We start from the raw sequence: 26647 nt of genomic DNA, 5'->3' as shown, positions 1-26647 counted from the left end.
GCTAATTTAAAAGAAATTTTTTCGGCCAGGCACCGTGGCTCATGCCTGTAATCCCAGCACTTTGGGAGGCTGAGGTGGGCAAATCATGAGGTCAGGAGTTCGAGACCAGCCTGACCAACATGGTGAAACCCCATCTCTGCTAAAAATACAAAAATTAGCCAGGCATGGTAGCATGCACCTGTAATCCCAGCTACTCAGGAGGCTGAGGCAGGAGAATCGTGTGAACCTGGGAGGCGGAGGTTGCAGTGAGCTGAGATCATGCACTGCACTCCAGCCTGGTGACAGAGCAAGACTCCATCTCAAAAAAAAAAAAAAAAAAAAAAATTCTAGAGACAAGGTCTCACTGTATTACCGAGACTGGTCTCAAACTCCTGACCTTAAGCAGTCCTCCCACCTTGGCCTGAGCACTGGAATTGGTGAGTAAAGCAGTGGATCTTTGGGAAAGGAGTGTTCCAGGAAGAACAGAGATGCTTCTGGTTATTTTAGGGATGTCATGAAACTCTCAAAAATTGTCAAAACCGTTTGTCTTAACTTATCATAACCAAAAAGAAATTATACCTTACCTTATGGAAATAATAAAATTTAACATATTGTGATATAATGTTACAACTCCAAAATGATCAGGAATCTGTGGATAAGCCCATGCCTGTACCATGGCACCAGCTGTTATCTGGCTAAATCTTATGTAATCAATGTTGCAAAACTTCCTCTTCTGAAACTTCCCCACAAAGTTGAACAAACACAAATTAGAACAACGTAAGAGTGATTTAAGAAACATGGTTTCAGATTTACAAAAATACGTGGTAGCTCAGGGTTCATCCCCATCCTTCAAAATCCCTCTTGAAATTAGAATGGGGTTATTTTTATATTTTTCTTCCAATTCCTTATTGTGTATAGAGAATGGATACTGTTTTGCAAGCAAAATGTTGAAAACTGAGCATGATGCTAAGATGCCTTTATAAAAACATGCAGAGGCCAGGTATGGTAGCTCACGCCTGCAATCCCAACACTTTGGGGGGCCGGGGTGGGTGGATCACGAGGTCAGGAGTTTGAGACCAGCCTGGCCAAGATGGTGAAACCCCGTCTCTACTAAAAATACAAAAAAATTAGCTGAGCGTGGTGGCAGGAGCCTGTAATCCCAGCTACTTGGGAGGCTGAGGCAGGAGAATCACTTGAACCTGGGAGGCGGGGGTTGCATTGAGCCAAGATCACACCACTGCACTCTAGCCTGGGCGACAGAGCAAGACTCCATCTCAAACCAACAAACAAACAAACAAAAAACATGAAGAAACACTGGGGTATAAATAAGATTTAAATAGTAATAGTATGAGTTCCCATTTTGTTGGGTTATGAACTTTTCTTTGTATCAAAGTTGGTCCTATCACTAATAGATAATTTCCCAAATACCACAAATTTAATGGCTTAAAACAACACAAATTTATTATTTTACAGTTCTGCAGGTCAGAAGTGCCAAAGAGGCTATGTGTGGTAGCTGATGCCTATAATCCCAGCATTTTGGGAGGCTGAGGTGGGAGAATTGCTTGAGGCCAGGAGCTCGAGACCAGCCTGGTCAACACAGAAAGACCGCAACTCCACAGAAAAAATGTTTAAAAATTAGCCAGGTGTAGTAGTGTGCACCTGTAGTCCCAGCTACCTGAGAAGCTGATGCAGGAGCACTGCAGCCTAAGCAATAAAGCAAGACCCTCTCTCTGTGGAAAAAAAAGTCCCAAATAAACTTCACTGGGCTAAAGCCAGGGTGTTGGCAGGGTGTGTTCCTTCTGGAGATTCGGTGGGGAGACTCTACTCCCTTGCCTTTTCTAGCTCCAGAGGCTACTGCATTCCTTGGCTCATGGCCCCCTCCCCATCTTCAAAGTCAACAATGGCTGAGTCTTTCTCACATCATATCACTCTGACATTGACCTTCTCGTCTCCCGCTTTCATTTATAAGGACTCTTATGAGTACACTGGACCCACTTGGATAATCCAGAGTACTCTCCTGTCTCAAAATCCTTAATCTCATCACATCTGCAAATTCCTTTTGCCATGTGTTCACAGCTTCTGGGAATTGGCATGTGGACATAATATTCTGCCTACCACAAGTATTAATAGAACAGAACTTGTCACTGCCAACCCAGCGTCATTCTGTCCCTCCTTGGAAGCCTGTATCATCCATCACAGTACAAACATGATTTAGGTTTTGCCTTAGATACTGTCATGTTAATGAAATTTCACAATAGCAAAGAAAGTTGTTTTGAGAAATATTTTTTCAAAGTAAACATTCTTCTCAAAAAATTTTTTTTTACTTCCTATACTCTCTTGCTTATAATTTACCACTTTAATTTTTTTTTTTTTTTTTTTTTTTTTTTTTTTTTTTTTTTTTTTTACTGCCATTGAGGCAGAAAGGAAAATGAAGCTCTTAGGAAGCTCAGTTTAACTTCTCAATTGATCACATTAAGGAGGAAATAATTGAAGTTACAGGACTCTTCTAGTCATTCTTTTTGGAAAGAAATAAAATCTAGGTTTCTTTTTTTTTTTGAGACGGAGTTTTGCTCTTGTTGCCCAGGCTGGAGTGCAATGGTGCGATCTCAGTGCACTGCAACCTCTGACTCCCGGGTTCAAGCGATTCTCATGCCTCAGCTTCCTGAGTAGCTGGGATTAGAAGCGCCTGCCACCATTCCCAGCTAATTTTTATATTTGTTAGTAGAGATGGGGTTTCACCATGTAGGCCAGGCTGGTCTTGAACTCCTGACCTCAGATGATCCACCCTTCTCAGCCTCCCAAAGTGCTAGGATTACAGGTGTGAGCCACCGCACCCGGCCTTTTGTTTTGTTTTTGAGACAGAATCTTGCTCTGTTGCCTAGGTTGGAGTACAGTGGCGCAATCACGGCACACTGTAACCCCCCTCTCCCGGGTTCAAGCAGGATTCTCCTGCTTCAGCCTCCCAAATAGCTGGGACTACAGGTGTGCACCACCATGCCTGACTAACTTTGTATTTTTAGTAGAGACAGGGTTTCACCACATAGACAGGCTAGTCTTGAAGTCCTGACCTCAGGTGATCTGCCTGCCTCAGCCTCCCAAAGTGCTGGGATTACAGGTGTGAGCCACCGTGCCCAGCCTTCAGGTTATTATTTTTATTATTTTTATTTTTTTGAGAAAAAAAATAAAAATTTTTTTTCTCCTGTCGCTCAGGTGGAGTCTAATGGTGAGAACTCGGCTCACTGCAACCTCTGCCTCCCGGGTTCAAGCAATTCTTCTGCCTTGCTCTCTTGAGTAGCTGGGACTACAGGCAGGCACCACCACGCCCAGCTAATTTTTATATTTTTAATAGAGATGGGGTTTCACCATATTGGCCAGGCTGGTCTTGAACTCCTTACCTCAAGTGATCCACCCGCCTCGGCCTCCCAAAGTGCTGGGATTATAGGCGTGAGCCACTGCGCCCAGCCAAAGTTATTTCTTATATATTTATACCACTACATCATTCAAGCTTAAGCCTAAACAACAAAATCTATTTATTTTACTCACCAATATTCATGTTTTTCTATATTTTTATTTGAATGTAGTAATTAACCAACACATTAACATCTGCTTTATTTGAGAGTCCCGGTTTGTTTTTTTAGATGGTCTTGCTCTGTTGCTCAAGCTGGAGGATAGTGGTACAGTCATAGCTCACTGCAGCCTCGAACTCCTGGACTCAAGTGATCCTCCCACCTCAGTTTCCCACGTAGCTGGGACTACCAGCACATCACCATGTCTAGCTAATTTTTTATTTTACATTTCGTAGAGATGGAGGTCTTGTTGCCTAGGCTTGTTTCTAACTCCTGGCCTCAAGCGATCCTTAGGATCTATGTAAAAATTTTTTGTATTCCAAAGTACAGTATGTGTCTTTTCATTTGTGAAATGCTTTACACTCATATTTTTACCATAGTATGGTCTGTTAAAAAATTTTTTTTGAAACAGAGTCACTGTGTTGCCCAGGCTGGAATACAGTGTCACAATCTCCGCTCACTGCAACCTCCGCCTCCTGGGTTCAAGCGATTCTCCTGTCTCAGCCTCTCAAGTAGCTGGGACTACAGGCAGGCACCACCATGCCAAGCTAATTTTTGTATTTTTAGTACAGATGGGGTTTCACTATGTTGACCAAGCTGGCCTTGAACTCATGACATCAAGTGATCTGCCCGCCTAGGCCTCCCAAATTGCTGGGATTTCAGGCGTGAGCCACCGCACCTGGTGGTCTATTATAATTTTCTTCTCTTTGCAATTTAGGGGATGCCTGTATTGGGTAATTTGTAAACAAATGTCCTATGTTTAATTAGTTAAAAAATTCAAAAATTTCCCCCTAATAGATTCTTTTCTCCCCCGCAAATAGATTCGAATTCAGAATTGTCAAATGAAGAATTAAGGCAATGTCTTCATGAAACTTTAGAGGTAGGTACTACAAAAATTCTCGGTTTAGTTGGGTCCCAGCAGTGGCTGCAGTGCTCTCGTCTTCTGCGGCTCTGTGTGCCCTCTCCTTTTCGCTTCCGGAAACATGGCCTCTGGTGTGGCTGTCTCTGATAGTGTCATCAAGGTGTTCAACGACATGAAGGTGTGTAAGTCTTCAATGCCAGAGGAGGTGAAGAAGCGTAAGAAGGCGGTGCTCTTCGGCCTGAGTGAGGACAAGAAGAACATCATCCTGGAGGAGGGCAAGGAGATCCTGGTGGGCGATGTGGGCCAGACTGTCGACGACCCTTATGCCACCTTTGTCAAGATGCTGCCAGATAAGGATGGATTGCTGCTACGCCCTCTGTGACGCAACCTCTGGGACCAAGGAGAGCAAGAAGGAGGACCTGGTGTTTATCTTCTGGGCCCCTGAGCCTGTGCCCCTTAAGAGCAAAATGATCAATACCAGCTCCAAGGACGCCATCAACAAGAAGCTGACAGGGATCAAGCAAGAATTACAAGCAAAATACTATGAGGAGGTCAAGGACCACTGCACCCTGGCAGAGAAGCTGGGGGCAGTGTGGTCATCTGCCTGGAAGGCAAGCCTTTGTGAGCCCTTTCTGGCCCCCTGCCTGGAGCATCTGGCAGCCCCACACCTGTCCTCGGGGGTTGCAGGCTGCCCCCTTCCTGCCAGATAGGAGGGGCTGGGGGCATCCCAGCAGGGGAAGGGCAGTCCCTTCACCCCAGTTGCCAAACAGACCCCCCACTGCCTGGATTTTCCTTCTCCCTGCATCCCTGATGGTTCTGGCCTTCCCAAACTGCTTTTGAGCTTCTGATTCCTCTTGGGTTGAAGCAGACCAAGTTCCCTCCAGGCACCCCAGTTGTTGGGGGGGGCCTGTATTTTTTTTAACAACACCCCCACTCCCCACCTGTTCCTCCCACTTCCCTTGCTGCTGACTCGTAACCGCAATAATGACTCTGTGCTTGTCTGTTTAGTTCTGTGTATAAATGGAATGTTGTGGAGATGACCCCTCCCTGTGCTGGCTGGTTCCTCTCCCTTTTCCCCTGCTCACTGCTACTCATGCAAGCAGGACCAGTAAGAGACTTTTGATTAAAAAAAAAAAAAATTCTCAAGTGAATAAAGTCCATTGATAGATACTTTGTTTAAATGGTACTAAATCTGTGGGGAAGGCAAATTTTGGCTTTCCAGATATTCTTGCTGAACCACACTCGAGAGCTCATCCTTTTCAACTGGCCTCCTCTGTTTCTTATCCACCTCATCTCTTAAAGAAGCTACTTATGTAAACATGACCACCAGTTCTCCTTTCCACCCCACTTCTCTTATCTCCTCCTTGAGAAAGTAAGATCACTTCCTTCCACCTGCTTTCCCCGTATGTGTGGCTTCAAACAATCTGACTTAATTTCACCTCATTAAAGTCAGAAGCCCAGAGTCTCCAGCGGCCTGAGGAGCCCACTGCCTTGGTGGGAATTGCAGTTTCTGCGAGGGGTGCCTGTCCTTTGGGAAATAGGAAGCCCACCTTAGTGTGTGTTTGGGACTCTTCCTGTGAAAGCTACTGTATTCGGCTGCCGAGACAAAGTACCACAGACCGGTGGCTTAAAACAACAGAAATCTATTTGCTCTCAGTTCTGGAGGCTGAAGTTTGAAACCAAAGTTTCAGCAGGCCGTTCTCCCTCTGAAGGCTTTAGAGGAGAGTCCTTTGCCTCTTCCTAGCTTCCGATGCTTGCTGCAGTCGTTGGTGTTCCTTGGCTGGTAGCTGCAGAAATCCAGCCTCTGCCTGTCACATGGACTTCTCCCTATGAATCTGGGTCCAAATTTCCCTCAATTTATAAGGACACTAGTCATTGGATTGGGGCCGGCAGCTGCCTCCTTACCTTGAGTCCCTACATAAGGAACTGCAGCCTCAGTATGTAAACAACATGAAAGCCAACTGGGGCTGGGGGCAGTGTCTCACGCCTGTAATCCCAGCACTTTGGGAGGCCAAGGCCAGTGGATCATTTGAGGTCAGGAGTTCGAGACCAGCCTGGCCAATATAGTGAAACCCCTGTCTCTACTAAAAATACAAAAATTATCCAGGCAGTAGTGGTGCATGCCTGCAATCCCAGCTACTTGGGAGGCTGAGGCAGGAGAATCACTTGAGCCTGGGAGGTGGAGGTTGCAGTGAGTCGAGATCATGCCACTGCGCTCCAGCCTGGGCAACCGAGTGAGACTCTGTCTCAAAAACCTCCCTGGTTCAAGCAGTTCTCATTCCTGAGCCTCTGGAGTAGCTGGGTTTACAGGTGTGAGCCACCATGCCCAACTATTTTTTTTTTAAATTGAGACAGAGTCTCACTCTGTCACTCAGACTGGAGTGCAGTGACTTAGTCTTGGCTCACTGCAACCTCCGCCTCCTGGGTTCAAGCGATTCTCCTGTCTGAGCCTCCAGAGTAGCTGGAATTACAGGCGTGCGCCACCATGCCCGGCAAATTTTTTGTATGTTTAGTAGAGATGGGGTTTCACCATGTTAGCCAGGCTGGCCATGAACTCCTGACCTGAGGTGATCCACCCACCTTGGACTCCCAAAATGCAGGGATTACAGGTGTGAGCCACCTCACCTGGCCGAGGCTTTCAATTTTAGTATGTCTGGTTCACTCACTAAGTCTAGAAGAATTTTCAGCCTCATTTGTAAGTGCTTTGAGCCAAGGGTAAATGTAGACTAGCCAAACTGATAATTTTAGGTTTGCATATCTTGCAGATAGGAAGACTAATTTTCTTTCTGTCCTCAGGAGGTAGAAATTTTAAAAACTGAACTTGAGGCATCTCAAAGACAACTCAGAGGTAAAGAGGAAGCATTGAAAATTCTTCAAAGCATGGTAAGAAGTTGTTTTTAAACTTTCACCACTTACACATTCCAATAATAATGTTGATATGGTTTTAAGTTTTAAAACCAAAACAGAAGGACTTGATATAGTTGAAGGTTTTTTTAGGTATGTATATTTTTAAGAACTTTATAATTTATATATCACGAAATTCACATGTAAATATACACTACAATTCATTTTTACTAGATATAAGATATAAGAGTTGTACCACCATCACTATAATCTAATTTTAGAGTATTTCCAACACCAAAAAAGGGACTTGGTGCCCATCAGCAGTCATTCCTCATTCCCACCCCTATCCCCAGTAATCTACTTTCTGTTTGTACATTTGCCTTTTCTATTTAATATAAATAGAATCATAAGATATGTGACTGGATTCTTTTGCACTGGGATTCTTTTAGTTAGCATGTTTTAGAGGTTCATACATGTTGTAGCATGTATCAGTACTTTCTTCCTTTTTATTGCCAAGTAATACTCCATTGTGTAGATGCACCATGTTTTGCTTATGCATTCACCAGTTGATGGACATTTGGGTGGTGTATTAGTCCATTTTCATGCTGCTGATAAAGACATACCCAAGACTGGGGGGAAAAAAGGTTTAATTGGACTTACAGTTCCGCATGGCTGTGAAGGCCTCAGAATCGTGACGGGAGGTGAAAGGCACTTCCTACGTGGCAGTGGCAAAAGAAAATGAGGAAGATGCAAAAGTGGAAACCCCTGATAAAACCATCAGATCTCATGAAACTTATTTACTACCATGAGAACAGTATGGGGGAAACCACCCCCATGATCCAAATTATCTCCCACTGGGTCCTTCCCACAACACGTGGGAATTATGGGAGTATAATTCAAGATGAGATTTGGGTAAGGACACAGAGCCAAACCATATAATTCTACTCTGGCTCCTCCAAGTCTCATGTCCTCACATTTCAAAACCAATGATGCCTTCCCAACAGTCCCCCAAAGTCTTAAATCATTTCAGCATTAACCCAAAAGTCCACAGTCCAAAGTCTCATCTGAGACAATGCAAGTCCCTTCTGCCTATGAGCTGGTAAAATCAAAAGCAAGCTATTTACTTCCTAGATACAATGGGGATGTAGGTATATAGCCATTCCAAATGGGAGAAATTGGCCAAAACAAAGGGGTTACAGGGCCCATGCAAGTCCAAAATCCAGTGAGGCAGTCAAATTTTAAAGCTCCAAAATGATCTCCTTTGACTCTAGGCCTCACATCCAGGTCACATTGATTCAACAGGTGGGTTCCCATGGCCTTGGGCAGCTCCACCCCTGTGGCTTAGCAGGGTACAGCCTCCCTCCTGGCTGCTTTCACGGGCTGGCATTGAGTGTCTGTGGCTTTTCCAGGTGCACAGTGTAAGCCATGGGTGGATCTACCATTCTGGGGTCTGGAGGACGGTGGCCCTCTTCTCATAGCTCCACTAGGCAGTGCTGCAATAGGGCCTCGGTGTGGGGGCTCCAACCCCACATTTCCCTTCTGCAGTACCCTAGCAGAGGTTCTCCATGAGAGCCCCATCCCTGCAGGAAACTTCTGCCTGGACATCCAGGCATTTCCATACATCTTCTGAAATGTAGTGGAGGTTCCCAAGCCCCGATTCTTTACTTCTGTGTACCCACAGGCTCAACATCACGTGGAAGCTGCCAAGGCTTGCGGCTTGCACCCCCTATATTCACAGACTGTGCTGTACGTTGGCTGCTTTCAGCCACCGCTGGAGTGGCTGGGACATAGGGTACCAAGTCCTTAGACTGCACACAGCACGGGGACCCTGGGCCCTGCCCATGAAATCATTTTTTCCTCCAAGACTTCTGGCTCTGTGATGGGAGAGGCTGCTGCAAAGGTCTCTGACATGCCCTGGAGACATTTTCCCCATTATCTTGGGGATTAACATTTGGCTCCTTATTACTTATGCAAATATTTGCAGCTAGCTTAAATTTATCCTTAGAAAATGGGATTTTCTTTTCTATTGCATTGTCAGGCTGCAAATTTTCCAAACTTTTATGCTCTGCTTCCCTTTTAAAACGTAATACCTTTAACAGTACCCAAGCCACCTCTTGAATGCTTTGCTGCTTAGAAATTTCTTCCACCAGATACTCTAAATCATCTCTCTCAAGTTCCACAAATCTCTAGGGCAGGGGCAAAATGCCACAAATCTCTTTGCTAAAACATAACAAGAGTCACCTTTGCTCCAGTTCTCAACAAGTTCTTCATCTCCATCTGAGACCACCTCAGCCTGGATTTCATTGTCCATATCATTATCAGTGTTTTTGTCAAAGACACTCAACAAATATCTAGAAACTTCCAATCTTTCCCACATTTTCCTGTCTTCTTCTGAGCCCTCCAAACTGTCCCAATCTCTGCCTGTTACCCAGTTCCAAAGTAGCTTCCACGTTTTTGGGTATCTTTTCAGCAATGCCCCACTCTACTGGTGCCAAATTACTGTATTAGTCCATTTTTATGCTCCTGATAAAGACATACCCAAGACTGGGAAGAAAAAGAGGTTTAATTGGACTTACAGTTCCACATGGCTGGGGAGGCCTCAGAATCATGGCGGGAGGCGAAAGGCACTTCATACTTGGCAGCAGCAAGAGAAAATGAGAGAGATGCAAAAGTGGAACCCCTGAGAAAATCATCAGATCTGATGAGACTTATTCACTACCATGAGAACAGTATGGGTAAAACTGCCCCCTTGATTCAAATTATCTCCCACTGGGTCCCTCCCACAGTATGTGGGCATTATTGGAGTACAATTCAAGATGAGATTTGAGTGGGGACACAGAGCCAAACCATATCAGGTGGTTTCCACTTTATGACTGATGAATAGTACTATTCTGAACACTTTCTTTGTGTGGAATTCATTCATTCATTCCCACATTCATTGGAAAAGAGCCAAACCAAGATCTCCCGACTTTTGAACTATCAGACTCTCCATAAAAGGTGGTCACTGTGAAATTCTTATCTCAATTCATCTTAATTTTCCATTGCCTTAAAATAAAAGAGAACTTCATGATGTACAGAGGAGTAATTACAAATTTAATTTATACTGATGCTAGTTTTATTTTTCTTAGGCAATACTTGGCAAAGCCACAAGTCATACGCAGGCAGTGCTTCAAAAAACTATGGAACAAAACAGATCCTTGAAGAAGGTATTTGGTGCTTTTAGTGTAGACTTATTGAATTCAATAAACTTTAAATATAGTTTTCCTAAACTCACCATACTAATGGATCTGTCATTTGTGCATACCCTCTGCTAGGTGTGCTTCAGTTCTGATGGTCTTCCCTTTTGGAGTTTGCAATCTAAAACAGACTGTCATGTGCACAATGAATTCAGGTTATTTTTATTTCCCTATGTTAAGGTAGTAGGAGGCCTGCCAAATAGGTACTTCTCATTTTTCTTCTTCTGCTTTTTTTTTTTTTTTTTTTTGAGATGGAGTCTCACTCTGTCGCCCAGGCTGGAGTGCAGTGGTGCGATCTCTACTCGCTGCAAGCTCTGCCTCCCAGGTTCATGCCATTCTCTTGCCTCAGCCTCTGGAGTAGCTGGGAATACAGGCGCCCACCACCACACCCAGCTAATTTTTTGTGTTTTTAGTAGAGACGGGATTTCACCACGTTAGCCGGAATGGTCTCGATCTGACCTCGTGATCCGCCCGCCTCGGCCTCCCAAAGTGCTGGGATTACAGGCGTGAGCCACCACGCCCGGCCCATTTTTCTTCTTAAAAAATTTTTTTTTTAATCCTTATCCTTGCCTGGCAGAACATACGTCTTTCTGACCATCTCATCTTCACTATAAAGATAGTTAGAAATCATCCTAGATGGTCATGTCTCCTGTGCTTGGTGTGTTCTCCTTTGATGGGGCCATTGACCTAAGATTTCCAGAAGTGGATTTTGCTTGAGGTCTCTACATGCAGCGGAGGTGGGCACTGAGAAATCTAGGTGTAGCAGTCCAGCAAATTTTGAAGCCAAACAATTTGAAATTTTTTCTATATTAAGTGAGTTTTGGCAGAGTTGTTTTGAGTGCTAAAGAGGCATGTTATATGTGTTTACAAATGTCAGAGATACTTTTTGAGCAATACTTAATTTTTCTCTTTAAACCATTTCTGAGAACTGATTATATGATTTACTTCAGGTATTCACAATGTCCTGAAACGATTTATTTGTAGTAATTTGCCATGAAGGTACTATTTTCTTTCCATAGGAAATAAATGCGTTGCAGTGGGAAATAGAATTTGATCATAATAGATTTAAAAATATAGAAGAATCTTGGATCCACAAATATGACAGGTTTGTATATTACTCCATTATTTTTCTTTGACAACCTTTAAAATGTATGTAATTCAAAAGTAATTTATGCTTTCTTCTTTGAGCCGAGTGCAAAAGATTGTAAAATTTTTATTGCTTAGCCACTAACTAGTCACATATTTTTCTGTTAGAGTTAATTTTCCTTCAAGAAAAAAAAAAAAAAAAAAAGCATAGGCTGGGTGTAGTGGCTCACACATATAATCCCAGCACTTTGGGAATCTGAGGCAGGAGGATCACTTGAGTCCAGGAGTTTGAGACCAGCCTGGGCAACATGTTGAAACCCTATCTCCACAAAAATACAAAAAGTAGCTGGGTGTGGTGGCTTGCACCTGTAGCCCCAACTACATGGAAAGCTGAGGTGTGAAGATCACTTGGGCCTGGGAGTCGGAGGCTGCAATGAGCCATGATCGCGCCACTGCACTTCAGCCTGGATGACAGAGTGAGTCCGTGTCTCAAAAATAAAACAAAAACAAAAACCAAAATAGTATAAACTCTATCTTAAAATACAGTGTAAGAATTATTTTGGAATTGGAACTATTTGTTGTTTTCAAAAAAAATCTTTTGAGGGGCTGGGCATGATGGCTCACACTTGTAATTTCAGCACTTAGGGAGAATGAAGTGGGAGGACTGCTTTGGTTCAGGAGTTCAAAACTAGCCTAGATGACACAGTAAGATCCTCATCTTGTTAAAAAAAAAAAAAAAAGATGAAAAATAAGATGGTTAAGATAGTAAATTTTTATGTTCTGACAATCAGCTCCAAAGAGAGAAAAAATTTCTTTGGAAAAACTCTTTTATTTGTATGAGTTTATTTAATAACTTTAAATTATACACTTACTCTAAAGTCAGTCATTTCAGTTGGGCGTCTTGGCTCACAACTGTAATCCTATCGTGGCCCCAATCCCTGTTGGACTGAACAAAGGGGGACGAATGTGGGAATAAAAATAAAGACAAAAGAGTATATTTGGAAGAAGGGGTCAGGGGGCTCCTTGCTCTAGTGAACAAGGGCCCTGAGCTTTTAGCGCTATTCATATTTATTGAGTAAAGGAGATAGGCTCAAGCCTGTAATCCCAGCACTTTGGGAGGCCGAGACGGGTGGATCACGAGGTCAGGAGATCGAGACCATCCTGGCTAACAGGGTGAAACCCCGTCTCTACTAAAAAAAATACAAAAAAATTAGCCGGGCGAGGTGGCGGGCGCCTGTAGTCCCAGCTACTCGGGAGGCTGAGGCAGGAGAATGGCGGGAACCCGGGAGGCGGAGCTTGCAGTGAGCCGAGATCGCGCCACTGCACTCCAGCCCGGGCGACAGAGCGAGACTCCGTCTCAAAAAAAAAAAAAAAAAAAAGGCCGGGCGCGGTGGCTCAAGCCTGTAATCCCAGCACTTTGGGAGGCCGAGGCGGGCGGATCACAAGGTCAGGAGATGGAGACCACAGTGAAACCCCGTCTCTACTAAAAATACAAAAAATTAGCCGGGCGCGGTGGCGGGCGCCTGTAGTCCTAGCTACTCAGGAGGCTGAGGCAGGAGAATGGCGTGAACCCAGGAGGCGGAGCTTGCAGTGAGCCGAGATCGCGCCACTGCACTCCAGCCTGGGCAACAGCGTGAGACTCCGTCTCAAAAAAAAAAAAAAAAAAAAAAAAGGAGATAGGGAGGAGGTGGTTGTCAGTCAGCTGCTTGACTCGGTGCAGGCTTGCACAACTGCATTCTTTGAACAGTAGTCTCCAGATGTTCCAGTAGATAACCTCAAGGAACATGGCACCAGAGAGTGACTGCCCTCAGCAAACCTTCTGGTGACAGTTGCAGTTTAAGTTTGCCCACATCCTGCATTCATGATGAACAGTTTGCTGTTTGATCATATAGCCTAGTTGTCACGATCCTCCGGCTTTTGGCTCTCTATATAATCCCAGCACTTTGGGAGGCTGAGGCAGGCGGATTACTGGAGGCCAGGAGTTCTAGACCAACCTGGCCAATGTGGTGAAACCCTGTCTCTACCAAAAATACAAAAATTAGCTGGGCATGGTGGCACGCACCTGTAATCCCAGCTACTCAGGAGACTGAGGCAGGAGAATTGCTTGAACCCAGGAGGTGGAGGCTACAGGGACCTGAGGCTGGGCCACTGCACTCTAGCCTGGGTGACAGAGCGAGACCTTGTATCCAAAAAAAAAAGACTGAATAATATTCCATGTTAGGTGTGTATGCCATTTTGTTTATCCATTCATTCCTGATGGACACTTGAGTTAACTCTACCTTTTGGCTATTTTGCATGATGCTGCTATGAACATCGGTGTACCCTATGTATCTATGGATCTTTTTTTCTCATGAAATACTTTGTTGTTGTTGTTGTTGTTTAGAGCAGTTATAGATTCACAGCAAAATTGAGCAGAAGGTACAGGGATCTCTCATGTACACAGTCTCCCCCACTAACAACATCCCCCACCAGAATGGTACATTATTTATAACCAATGTTGATACATCATTATTACCCGAAGTCCATAGTTTACATGAAGACCTATGTATATACGTTTCTGAAGGTGACCTAAGCATATAGTTGATACTCAAATGGTTATTAAGTAAAGAGAATGAGTATGCAAAATGGATGGCTTAGAAATATTTCTGGTTCTGATTATGTCTCAACTAAGAAGGGTTAAGAGTATGTTTAGGCTGGGCGCGGTGGCTCATGCCTGTAATCCCAGCACTTTGGGAGGCCGAGGCAGGCGGATCACTTGAAATCAGGAGTTTGAGATCAGCCCGGCCAACGTGGTGAAACCACTTTTCTACTAAAATATGAAAATTAGCCAGGTGTGGCAGGTGCCTCTAATCCTAGTTACTCAGGAGGCTGAGGCAGGAGAATCACTTGAACCTGGGAGGCGGAGGTTGCAGTGAGCCGAAATCACACGACTGCACTCCAGCCTAGGTAAAAGAGCGAGACTCTGTCTCAAAAAGAAAAAAAGGAGTATGTTTAAAATCTTGGCTCGGCATTATGGCTCACAACTGTAATCCCAGCCCTTTGGGAGGCTGAGGCAGGCTGATCACTTGAAGTCAGGAGTTTGAGACCAGCCTGGCCAACATGGTGAAACCCCGTCTCTACTAAAAATACAAAAATTAGCTGAGTGTGGTGGCAGACACCTATAATCCCATCTATTTGGGAGGCTGAGGCAGGAGAATCACTTGAACCCAAGAGGTGGAGGTTGCAGTGAGCTGAGATTGCGCCACTGCACTCCGGCCTGGATGACACGAGTGAGACTCCATCTCAAAAAAAAAAAAAAAAAAACCACATTCCTTTAAATTGTTTTTATTTTTGTGATACATGTAAATTCCAGACTATTTTGAAGTAGGAAAAACTATATTTAGATTTTTGTGTTCCAATTATGGCAATAAAAATATTCTCACTCAGCAAGGAAGTTTTAATGTTTTAGTTATTTGAAGGCTACTTTTTTCCAGGCTAAACTGTGAAAATGCAGTCCTCAAAGAGAATTTGAAAGTGAAAACAGAAGAAATTAAAATGCTAAAGTCTGACAATGCAGGTAATGATGATTTTTGTATTAAGAGCACATGTATCAATAAAGATAACATGCTAGTATTTTGAAATAATATACATTAAGCATAATGGAATAAATGTATCATTTAGGTTTTTTAAATTTAAGAACATTTATCAAGGTGAAATTCACACAACATAAAACTATTTAAAAGTGAACAATTCCTGGCTGGGTGCAGTAGCTCACACTTGTAATCCTGGCACTTTGGGAGGCCAAAGCGGGCAGATCATCTGAGGTCAGGAGTTCAAGACCAGCCTGGCCAACATGATGAAACTCAATTTCTACCAAAAATACAAAAATTAGCCAGGCATGGTGGTGCACACCTGTAGTCCCAACTACTCATTAGGCTGAGGCAGGCAAATCGTTTTTACTCTGGAGGTGGAGGTTGCAGTGACCCAAGATTGTGCCTCTGCACTCCAGCCTGGACAACAGAGTCAGACTCCATCTATTAAAAAAAAAAAAAAAAAGTGAACAATTCTTGCCAGGCACAGTGACTCATGCCTGTAATCCCAGAACTTTGTGAGGCCAAGGCAGGAGGATACCTTGAACTTAGGAATTTGAGACCAGCCTGGGCAACATAGCAAAACCTTGTTTCTTTTTTTTTTTTTTTTTTTGAGACAGAGTCTCACTCTGTCGCCCAGGCTGGAGTGCAGTGGCGCAATCATGGCTCACTGCAACCTCCGCCTCCCAGGTTCGCGCCATTCCCCTGCCTCAGCTTCCCAAGTAGCTGGGACTACAGGCGCCCACCACCATGCCTGGCTAATTTTTTATATTTTTAGCAGAGACGGCGTTTCACCGGGTTAGACAGGATGGTCTCGATCTCCTGACCTCGTGATCCGCCCACCTCAGCCTCCCAAAGTGTTGGGATTACAGGCATGAGCCACCGCGCCCGGCCTGCAAAATCTTGTTTCTATTAAACAAACAGGCCGGGTGTCGTGGCTCACACCTGTAATCCCAGTACTTTGGGAGGCTGAGGTGGACGGATCACGAGGTCAGGAGATCGAGACCATCCTAGCTAACACAGTGAAACCCCATCTCTGCTAAAAATATAAAAAATTAGCCGGGCATGGTGGCGGGCACCTGTAGTCCCAGCTACTCGGGGGGCTGAGGCAGGAGAATTGCTGGAACCCGGGAGGCGGAGCTTGCAGTGAGCTGAGATTGTACCACTGCACTCCAGCCTGGGCGACAGAGCGAGACTCCGTCTCAAAAACAAACAAACAAACAAAAAAACTGAACAAATAACAACAGAAAAACCAAAATTAGCCAGATGTGGTGGCACTGGCCTGTAGTCCCAGCTACTTGGGAGGCTGAAGTGGGAGGATTGCTGGAGCCCAGGAGGTTGAGGCTGCAGTGAGCAGTGATTGTGCCACTGCACTGCAGCTTGGGTGACAGAGCGAAACTCTGTCTCGAGAAAATAAATCAGCAATTCAGTGGCATTCACAAAGTTGCCTAACCACCACCTCTGTCTAGTTCCAGACAGTTCCAGTACTCCAAAGTAAAATCTCATACCCATTAAGCAATTTCTCACCATTTTCTCCTTTTTATTTAGTTTTCACTTGAAGCAAAATGATAGAGCACCTGATATTTGAAGAACCTAAGTAGAAATGATATATATATATATATGTGTGTGTGTATAATTTGTATGTTATATATCTCTTATATAATGGTCTACCTTATGATGAAAGTGATGCAAGGATACTAAGATAGTTGATGTTACCTTTTTTTTTTTTTTTTTTTTGAGATGGAGTCTCACTCTGTCGCCAGGCTGGAGTGCAGTGGCTCAATCTTGGCTCACTGCAACCTCCGCCTCCTGGGTTCAAGCAATTCTTCTGACTCAGCCTCCTGAATAGCTGGGATTACAGGTGCACGCCACCATGCCCAGCTAATTTTTGTATTTTTAGTAGAGATGGGGGTTTCACCATTTTGGCCAGGACGGTCTCAATTTCCTGACCTCGTGATCTGCCTGCCTCGGCCTCCCAAAGTGCTGGGATTACAGGCGTGAGCCACCGCACCTAGCCTTTTATTTTTTGAGACGGAATCTCACTCTGTTGCCCAGGCTGGAGTGCAGTGGTGCCATCTCAGCTTACTGCAACCTCCACCTCCCAGTTCAAGCGATCCTCCTGCCTCAGCCTCCCGAGTAGCTGCGACTACAGGTGCCCACCACCATGCCTGGCTAATTTTTGTATATTTAGTAGAGGCAGGGTTTCACCATGTTGGCCAGGCTGGTCTCAAACTCCTGACCTCAAATGATCCACCCATCTTGGCCTCCCAAAGTGCTGGGATTACAGGCGTGAGTCACTGTGTCTGACATGATGTTAACTTTTTACATATTTTATTTATTTATTTATTTATTTATTTATTTATTTTCACACAGGGTCTTGCTCTGTTGCCCAGTTTGGAGCACAGTAACACAATCTCAGTTCACTGCAACCTCCACTTTCTGGGCTCAAGAGATCCTCCCACCTCAGCCTCCCAAGTTGCTGGTACTACAGGCGTGTTCCACCATGTCCAGCTAATTAAAAAGTATATTATTATTATTATTATTATTTTGAGACAGAATCTCACTCTGTCACCCAGACTGGAGTGCAGTGGCACAATCTTAGCTCACTATGACCTCCGCCTCCCAGGTTCAAGTGATTCTCCTGCCTCCACTTCCTGAGTAGCTGGGATTGCAGACACCCACCACCATGCCCAGATTTTATATATATATATATATTTTTTTTTTTAGATGGAGTCGCACTCTTGTCACCCAGGCTGGAGTGCAGTGGTGCAATCTCACCTCACTGCAACCTCCTCCCGGGTTCAAGTGATTCTTCCACCTTGGCCTCCCACGTAGCTGGGATTATAGGCACCTGCCATCATGCCCAGCTAATATTTTTGTCTTTTTGTAGAGACGGGGTTTCACCATGTTGACCAGGCTGGTCTTGAACTCCTGACCTCAGGTGATCCGCCTGCCTCGGCCTCCCAAAGTGCAACATTAAAAAAAAAATTTTGTAGAGATGGGGGTGCCTCACTTTGTGAGGGCTCAACTCCTGGGCTCAAGCAATCCTCCCACCTTTGCCTCCAAAAGTGCTGGGATCACAGATGTGAGCCCCTGCACCCAGCCCTAAAAACTTAGAGAAGAGGCTAGTTCTTTCTTCTTAGCAGAAATTAAAGAGGTTGGCCGGGCGCGGTGGCTCAAGCCTGTAATCCCAGCACTTTGGGAGGCCGAGACGGGCGGATCACGAGGTCAGGAGATTGAGACCATCCTGGTTAACACGGTGAAACCCCGTCTCTACTAAAAATACAAGAAAATTAGCCGGGCGAGGTGGCGGGCGCCTGTAGTCCCAGCTACTCGGGAGGCTGAGGCAGGAGAATGGCGTGAACCCGGGGAGGCGGAGCTTGCAGTGAGCTGAGATCCGGCCACTGCACTCCAGCCCGGGCGACAGAGCGAGACTCTGTCTCAACAAAAAAAAAAAAAAAAGAAATTAAAGAGGTGGCTTGAAGAGGACAAAACACAAGCCAGGTACTGTTGCTCATGCCTGTAATGCCAGTGCTATGGGAGGCCAAGGGGAGAGGATTGCTTGAGGCCAGGAGTCCTAGACCAACTTGGGCAACATAACGAGACTTCTCCTCTACAAAAAATAAACAAAAATTAGCCAGGCATGGTAGCATGCACCTGGCTTTTTTTGGAGAGGGAGTCTTGCTCTGTCGCCCAGGCTGGAGTGCAGTGGTGCAATCTCGCCTCACTGCAACTTCCTGGCTACTTGGGAGGTGAAGGTGAGAGGATCCCTGGAGCCCAGGAGTTTGAAGTTGCAGTGAGCTATGATTGGACCACTGCACTCCAGCCTGGGTGACAGAGCAAGACCCTGTCTCTTAAACAAAGAAAAGAAAGGAAAAAAAGAAGAAAAGGACAAAAAAAGCTCTAAATTAGGTCCTGGGGCTGAGAGCAGCACTTTATGCTGTGTCTTAGCTGAGTCGTATAAATGCCTCCAGCTGAAATCTGCACACACAGCTGGTGCTTCTCAGCACCAGGGACTCCAGCTGATAAGGATGCCTCCTGTGTTAGATAAGTTCAGGACAGAAGCTGCTCACAATCACAAGTCCTCCCCTTCTGTCCTACACTCCACCCTGCAGTGACGGGGAAAAGACTGTTTTCTGCTCCCCAGTAGACAGCAGGACCCCTCTTGTTCTAAATGTTTGCTTTGAGATCTTCTTGTGAAAACTCCTAAAACAAAAACCTGATAGAGCTTGGATAGCTGGTATGTCTGACAGGAATACAATATATGAGATCTCACCATCCAGTTTTCTCACTAACCATAAAGTCTCTGAATAATTTGCTTTTACACATTCCCTTTTGGAAAATCCTTCAAAGTTTCCAAGAGGAAATAGGAATCCGACTTCAGTTGCAAAGTTAAGATGCTTTTCCATACATGGAAATGACATCATCTCATCTAGTATTACATATATATATGATCTTACATGATACTCACTATTCTATCAGATAGGTTTTCTGAATGGAGCCAGATCTTGTGGGTAGTGTACTGCTTGTACGAAATGAATATGTGATGTTGGGGTAACTAGATTGGATAAGGCTGGAGTTAGGCTTCATAATGAATATTTTCTCATATGGCCCTTCCTAGTTTTGAATCAACAGTATTTGGAGGCCCTTGCCATGCTTGATATCAAACAGCAGAAGATGGCTCAGGAAAACATGTGCTGTGATAAAAGTGGCTTTGCAGAGGCTTCAGGTCTTGAGGTAGGTAAAGCATGTGGAAAAGCTGGACACAAGGGACATTTTCTACTTCCCTTTTCTTTGCCCCATCGCCTTTGTGTACACGTTCTAGGATAGCACATACTTAGCAATTTGAGGATGAGAGTGAGAGAGGCCCCTGGGTTTGCCCAGGTCGGCTCTTCCAGTCTTGCTGGTTCCATGCCCTTCATACAGGACATTCTTGGACATGAGGGCATGTGCTGGCCACTTCTGCCCCATTTATTTCTTATCTTTACGGTCCTAGCAGAAGCTGTGTTGGTAATGTCTCACACCTGGGTCGGGGCTTACCATTTGAGTGCTTTCGTACACATTGTTGTATCTGATCTTCATCGGAGTCTTGTGAGGGCTGCAAAGCAGGTGTTATCCCCATTTTAGAGAAGAGGAAACTAAGGCTCAAATTAGTTCAGTTACTTTCCTGAGGTGGCAAGGTCAATCTGTGGTAAAGCCAGGTTCAGAACAAAAATCTGCTGGTGCAATGCCAATGGCTGGCAATGTGGGAGTTTGGCTAATGAGGTCAGAAGGGGCCTGGGACTCATACAAAAATAATGGAGCAGTAGAGTGAGAGGGGGCAGCCATGCACTTATTGTAGAACTTAGGAAAAATTGGTAATAGCAAATACCTGCAAAGTCCTGAACAAGTTTAGATGATGTTCTAAGTGCTTTACATACATTGATATATTTAGTCCACACAACTACCCCATAAAGTGGGTACTGTTATAATCCCCACTTCACAAATGAGGTAACAGAGGCATTGAGGGGTTAAGTAATTTGCCTGGTGCCGCACAGCTAGTGTGTCGTGGAGCTGGGATTTGCAGCCTGTAGACTGAGCTTAGAGTCTGCGCTTTTGAACACCCTGTTCTGCTGCCATGGGTGGAAAACTAGTGTAATAGCAAAAAGAAAAAAAAAAAAAAAAATACAAGAAACAGCTTAAAGAAAGTTTAGGGACAGGGTGTTTTATGATACTCTTGAGTAGACTGTGGGCCAGCCTTACCTCCAGCCGGGCAGGAACAAGGGCCCTGACCCAGCTGATGAGGGAGCACTGAGGTAAGAAGTAGCACTGGGAGTCAGGGGTCCTGGCCGAAACCTGTCATGATTTATATTGGCCCTTCCCAGGTCTTGCTTGCTTTTGGCAACTTAGGCATGGGCGGTTATCAGGAGTAGGAAAATGAAAAGGGAAAAGACCTTTCTGCCACAGATCCACCATTTGTACATTCAGCTCAACTGAAAGCTCACCCCGTGCCTCACGGTTATCGCTGATGTGAGAAAGAATGTTCTGAAATGGCCTTTACACTAAGGGAGGCAGTGGAATTTTACTCTCTGAAAAGCCTCTAAAATAGGATTATATTTTATGTCAGCTCATCCATGTGAAATGTACAGCAACAGGAAGATGCTTAGATAACAATTTTATAGTAAATTCCACACAAAACTTTAATTTTTTTTTTTTTTTGGTTTTGTTTTGTTTTTGAGACAGGGCCTCACTCTGTAGCTCAGGCTGGAGTACAGTGGCACAATCATGGCTCTCTGCAGCTTAGACCTCCTGGGCTCAGGTGATCCTCTGACCTCAGCCTCCCAAATAGCTGGGACTATGGGTGCACACCACTATTACACCCAGCTAATTTTTTTTCCTTTTTTTTGTAGAGACAAGGTCTCATGTTGCCCAGGCTGGTCTCAAACTCCTGGGCTCAAGCTATCTGCCTGCCTCTGCCTCCCAAAGTGCTGGGATTACAGGTGTGAGCCACCACACCTAGCCCATATGAAACTTTAAAATATATGGGCCGGGCGCGGTGGCTCGTGTCTGTAATCCCAGCACTTTGGGAGGCAGAGGCAGGCAGATCACCTGAGGTCAGGAGTTTGAGACCAGCCTGACCAACATGGAGAAACCCCGTCTTCACTAAAAATACAAAATTAGCTTGGCGTGGTGGCGCATGCCTTTAACCCCAGCTACTTGGGAGGCTGAGGCAGGAGAATTGCTTGAACCTGGGAGACTGAGGTTGCGGTGAGCCGTGATCACGCCATTGCACTCCAGCCTGGGCAACAAGAGCAAAACTCCCTCTCAAAAAAATAAATAAATAAGTAAATAAATGTGGCACAGGCTGGCTGCAGTGGCTCATACCTATAATCCCAGCATTTTGGGAGGCTGAGGCAGGTGGATCATTTGAGGTCAGGGATTCGAGACCAGCCTGACCACCATGGTGAAACCCCATCTCTACTAAAAATATAACAACAACAAAAAAATTAGCTGGGTATGTTGGCACATGCCTATAATCTCAGCTTGAACTTGGGAGGCAGAAGGTGCAGGGAGCTGAGATTGCACCACTGCACTCCAGCCTAGGTGACAGAGCGAGATTCCGTCTCAAAAATAAATAAATAAGAATAAAATAAAATATATGGTGCACTATGTTGTATGATGCCCCTGTGAAATTGGTACATACTGGAATATGTTGGGAAAGTATTTGTGGTTAGCTTTCTGTTTGAGACGGAGTCTTGCTCTGTTGCCCAGGCTGGAGTACAATGGTACAATCTCAGCTCACTGCAACCTCCACCTCCCGGGTTCAAGCGATTCTCCTGCCTCAGCCTTCCAAGTAGCTGGGATTACAGGCACCCACCACCATGCCCAGCTAATTTTTATATTTTTTAGTAGAGGTGGGGTTTCACCATGTTGATCAGGCTGGTCTCGAACTCCTGAACTCAGGTGATACACCCGCCTCAGCCTCCCAAAGTGCAGGGATTACAGGCATGAGCCACCATGCCTGGCCCACTTGTGGTTAGCTTTTAAAGTGGAGTTTTAAAAAGTAAAATTATTATACTACTTTTCTTCAAACTACAGTGGTCAACCAAGTGTCAACCAAAAATAATCAAAGGGATCAGAATCTATTATTTATTTATTTTTGTGACAGAGTTTCACTCTTGTTGCCCAGGGTGGAGTGCAGTGCACGGTTTCAGCTCACTGCAACCTCTGCTTCATGAGTTCAAGCGATTCTCCTGCCTCAGCCTCCCAAGTAGCTGGGATTACAGGCATGAGCCACCACGCCTGGCTAATTTTTATATTTTCAGTAGAGATGGGGTTTCACCATGTTGGTCAGGCTGGTGTCGAACTCCTGACCTCAGGTCATCCACCTGCCTTGGCTTGCCAAAGTGCTGGGATTACAGGCATGAGCCACCACGCCTGGCCAGAATCTAGTTTAAAGAGTTTATTCAAGCACAAAAGTTGAGGATGGATCACCCAGGGAGGCACAGATTCCAAAGAAGTCAGTGTTTTAGGCCGGGCGTGGTGGCTCACGCCTGTAATCCCAGCACTTTGGGAGGCCAAGGTAGGCAGATCACGAGGTTGGGAGATCGAGACCATCCTGGCTAACAAGGTGAAACCCCGTCTCTACTAAAAAAATTCGCCGGGCATGGTGGTGGGCGCCTGTAGTCCCAGCTACTCGGGAGGCTGAGGCAGGACAATGGTGTGAACCCGGGAGGTGGAGCTTGCAGTGAGCTGAGATTGTGCCACTGCACTCCAGCCTGGGTGACAGAGCGAGACTCTGTCTCAAAAAAAAAAAAAAAAAAAAAAACCAGCCGGTGTTCTAAAGTGTAGAAGTTTGGGCTGGCTTATATGGACAATGTTTAGGGAAGTTTAACAGAATTCCAACATCCTTTGATGCTATGGTTTAGTGCATAGTTACAGAGATCTTATTAGTTGAGGTGATTGTTTTCTTTTGGGGAAGGTATATTTAACATTCCACACTGAAAATGTAACAGCCCTGGGGTTCTTTTGGAAGTCATCTAGTCTGAGTTAGGTATAGGAAAATAAGACAGCTAATCTATAACAGAGGTCAGTGATGGAAGCAGAAAGGTCTGGTCTCTGATCTCTCCTCCTCATTTACAGAACGAGAGCAACAAGGAAGAGGGTTACTCTCTAATCTAGAAGCAGAATTTCAAACATGCTGCCTGACTCAGTCTCCAGGACTTAACTTCATCCTTGGCATAAGTTTGGATGGTGCTAAAGTTCTATTCTTTTACACGGGAATGAATCATATTTAAAAAAATTTTTTTAGGAGTGGAGGGATGACTGTTTTTCTCATTGATATATTTAAATTCCCGTGGCATTTCTGAGTAAATGACTCTCCTTAGAGGAAATTGGCAGTAGTGAATGCCGGGCATCAGGGCCACTGTCACAGGAAAGGTGTGCTGTGGATGTTAGTGTTAACCATATTGTTAGGCTAAACTCCTGCCAAGGACTCAGACCTATAGGAGAGTGGTGCCAGGATTAAAGGTTTTAAGAGTGAGATGAAGGAAAGTGAAATTCCCTTCTGTGTTCTAAATCATGACATTCTTTTCGTTGTTTGTAGTTAATTTCCATTTGTATTCTAAGATCCCAGTCTCAGCTTTCTTCTATTTTTTTTTTCTTTCCAGTTTTTTTGGATCAGATGCCTGAGTAGTAGTGTGCATGGGTATGTGCATAAATGCCCCTGTGTTTGTGTGCAGCTAAAACAGTGCAACACTTAGTAACAGGAGCAATGTTTTTCAATTCAAAGCTTGCAGTCCTCGGAGCCTGCCTTTGTCATGGGCCCGGAGGGAGCCCCTGTTCTTGTGCCAGAATGGCAGCGTCCACTCGGAAACTGCTTCTTCAGCTCAAACAAGAGGTATTGCATTATCGCAACAGCAAAAGCTTTAGTTTTGTTTCTCTGTTAATAGCAGCATAAATGGACATGTTTGCAATAATTAACTTCATTTTAGTAGTTATTGACTATGGAACTTATGCTTAGTTTTTATGTGATAGCATCAGCTTATCAACTGGATTTTGTTTACCTGGTTCCAAAATACAAATATTAATAGTACTTGGGACAGGGTGCAGGGGCTCACGCCTGTAATCCCAGCACTTTGGGAGGCTAAGGCAGGCAGATCACCTGAGGTCAGGAGTTTAAGACCAGCCTGGCCAACATGGTGAAACCATGTCTCTACTAAAAACACAAAAAATTAGCCAGGTGTGTTGGCAGGCACCTGTAATCCCAGCTACTTGGGAGTCTGAGGCAGGAGAATCCCTTGAACTGGGGAGGCAAAGGTTGCAGTGAGCCGAGATTACACCACTGCACTCCAGCCTAGGCAACAAGAGCGAAACTCCTTCTCCAAAAAAAAAAAAAAAAAAAGTACTTGGCATGATATTTGAAGCCTAAAGTCGTTTGCCTAAGTGTATAATTAATATTCCTAAAATTTATATTGTTCTCATCTGTACATGGCCCTAAAATTACTATATAATAGAAGGAAAATGTACATTTATGCTTAAAATCACTAGGATCAGCAACACTGATTAATGGAGAGATAAGCATGGAGTGTATTTGAACAGCAGCAGCAAGGCACAGTGAAAGGAACCTTTGTACCAGCCAGACCTAGGTTTGCATCTTTGCTCCACCATTTAGTAGCTGTGTGGCTTTGGACAGGGTAGGTCTCAGTTTTCCTACTATGTTAAGTAGAGGGTAATAACTACCTTGGATGGTTTTTGTGAGGAAGTAGACATAACATGTTTAGCACAGCACCAGGAACATGCCAGACATTAATTCAAATGATAGCTGCCATTATATTTGATCTTTACGTATAAATACAGTAGTACATAGACCATAATTCTAAAATGTTTTACCTTTATTGAAGGTATGGAATTTAAAGTCCTTAGGCGTGGCAAACCACCATGGCACGCGTTTACCTAGGTAACAAACCTGCATCCTGCACCTGTATCCTAGAACTTAAAATAGAATAAAATAGGACACAATTAAATTTTTAAAAATTAACGTGGTTTTTTTGTTTTTTTTGTTTTTTTTGAGACGGAGTCTCACTCTCTCGCCCAGGCTGGAATGTAGTGGTGCAATCTCGGCTCACTGCAACCTCCGCCTCCTGGGTTCAGGTGATTCTCTGCCTCAGGCTCCTGAGTAGCTGGGATTACAGGCGCCTGCCACCACTCCCGGCTAATTTTTGTATTTTTAGTAGAGACGGGCTTTCACTGTGTTGGCCAGGCTGGTCTTGAACTCCTGACCTCATGATCCGCCCGCCTCGGCCTCCCAAAGTGCTGGGATTACAGGTATGAGCCACCGTGCCCAGCCAAAATAAAGTCTTTAAAGTATATAGGAAAGCCAACAGTTGGACAGTAGCCATTCATTAAGAAAAACATGAGGGGACAATGGGTTACGCCTGTAATCCCAGCACTTTGGGAGGCCGAGGTGGGAGAATCACTTGAGCCTAAGACGTCACAGTTACAGTGAGCTATGTTCACACCAGTGCACTCTAGCCTGGGTGACAGAGTGAGAGAGCCTGTCTCAAAAACAAAAACAAAAAAAGGCCGGGCGTGGTGGCTTATGCCTGTAAACCCAGCACTTTGGGAGGCTGAGGCAGGCGGATTGCCTGAGCTCAGGAGTTCGAGACCAGCCTGGGCAACACAGTGAAACCCCATCTCTACTAAAATACAAAAAATTAGCCAGGCATGGCAACATGTGCCTGTAGTCCCAGCTCCTCGGGAGACTGAGGCAGGAGAATTGCTTGAACCCAGGAGGCGGAGGTTGCAGTGAGCTGAGATCGTGACACTGTACTCCAGCCTGGGTGACAGAGCAAGTCTCCGTTAAAAAGAAAAAAAGAAGAAGAAGGAGAAGGAGAAAGTAGAAGAAAAGAAAAAGAAAAACATGGGATTACATTGATCAAAGTCAAGGTCATCTATGAGAAGTATTTGAAAGGTGGTATTCATCATTATTTTCAGTGGTGTGGTCTGGAATGGCCAAAGCTGAGT

General features: G+C 44.7%; 1 protein-coding gene and 1 pseudogene across 18 annotated transcripts in view; both read left to right on the top strand.

The window, feature by feature from the left end:
* The window catches only part of CCDC125 (coiled-coil domain containing 125), a 54147-nt gene that overhangs the window by 15274 nt on the left and 12226 nt on the right, over positions 1 to 26647 (top strand). For 8 of the 18 annotated variants that reach the window (XM_045393810.3, XM_045393809.3, XM_073993567.1 and 5 more), the window contains 7 exons: positions 4367 to 4425; positions 7204 to 7290; positions 10380 to 10457; positions 11507 to 11592; positions 15047 to 15129; positions 19764 to 19879; positions 24414 to 24521. In XM_045393810.3, coding sequence (XP_045249745.2) covers positions 4367 to 4425; positions 7204 to 7290; positions 10380 to 10457; positions 11507 to 11592; positions 15047 to 15129; positions 19764 to 19879; positions 24414 to 24521 — 617 coding nt within the window. Of the gene's footprint in view, positions 1 to 4366; positions 4426 to 7203; positions 7291 to 10379; positions 10458 to 11506; positions 11593 to 15046; positions 15130 to 17957; positions 18300 to 18616; positions 19880 to 24291; positions 24330 to 24413; positions 24522 to 26647 lie in introns of those variants that run through there. The other 10 variants (XR_012413714.1, XR_012413713.1, XR_012413712.1 and 7 more) reach the window with 5 other exon arrangements.
* Positions 4510 to 5177, top strand: LOC102124464 (cofilin-1 pseudogene; annotated as a pseudogene).

Source organism: Macaca fascicularis, chromosome 6 (genome assembly GCF_037993035.2).
Source record: "Macaca fascicularis isolate 582-1 chromosome 6, T2T-MFA8v1.1".
NCBI lineage: Eukaryota > Metazoa > Chordata > Mammalia > Primates > Cercopithecidae > Macaca > Macaca fascicularis.
The sequence above is the reverse complement of the archived record's forward strand: the minus strand, read 5'-3'. Positions and strand labels throughout refer to the sequence as shown.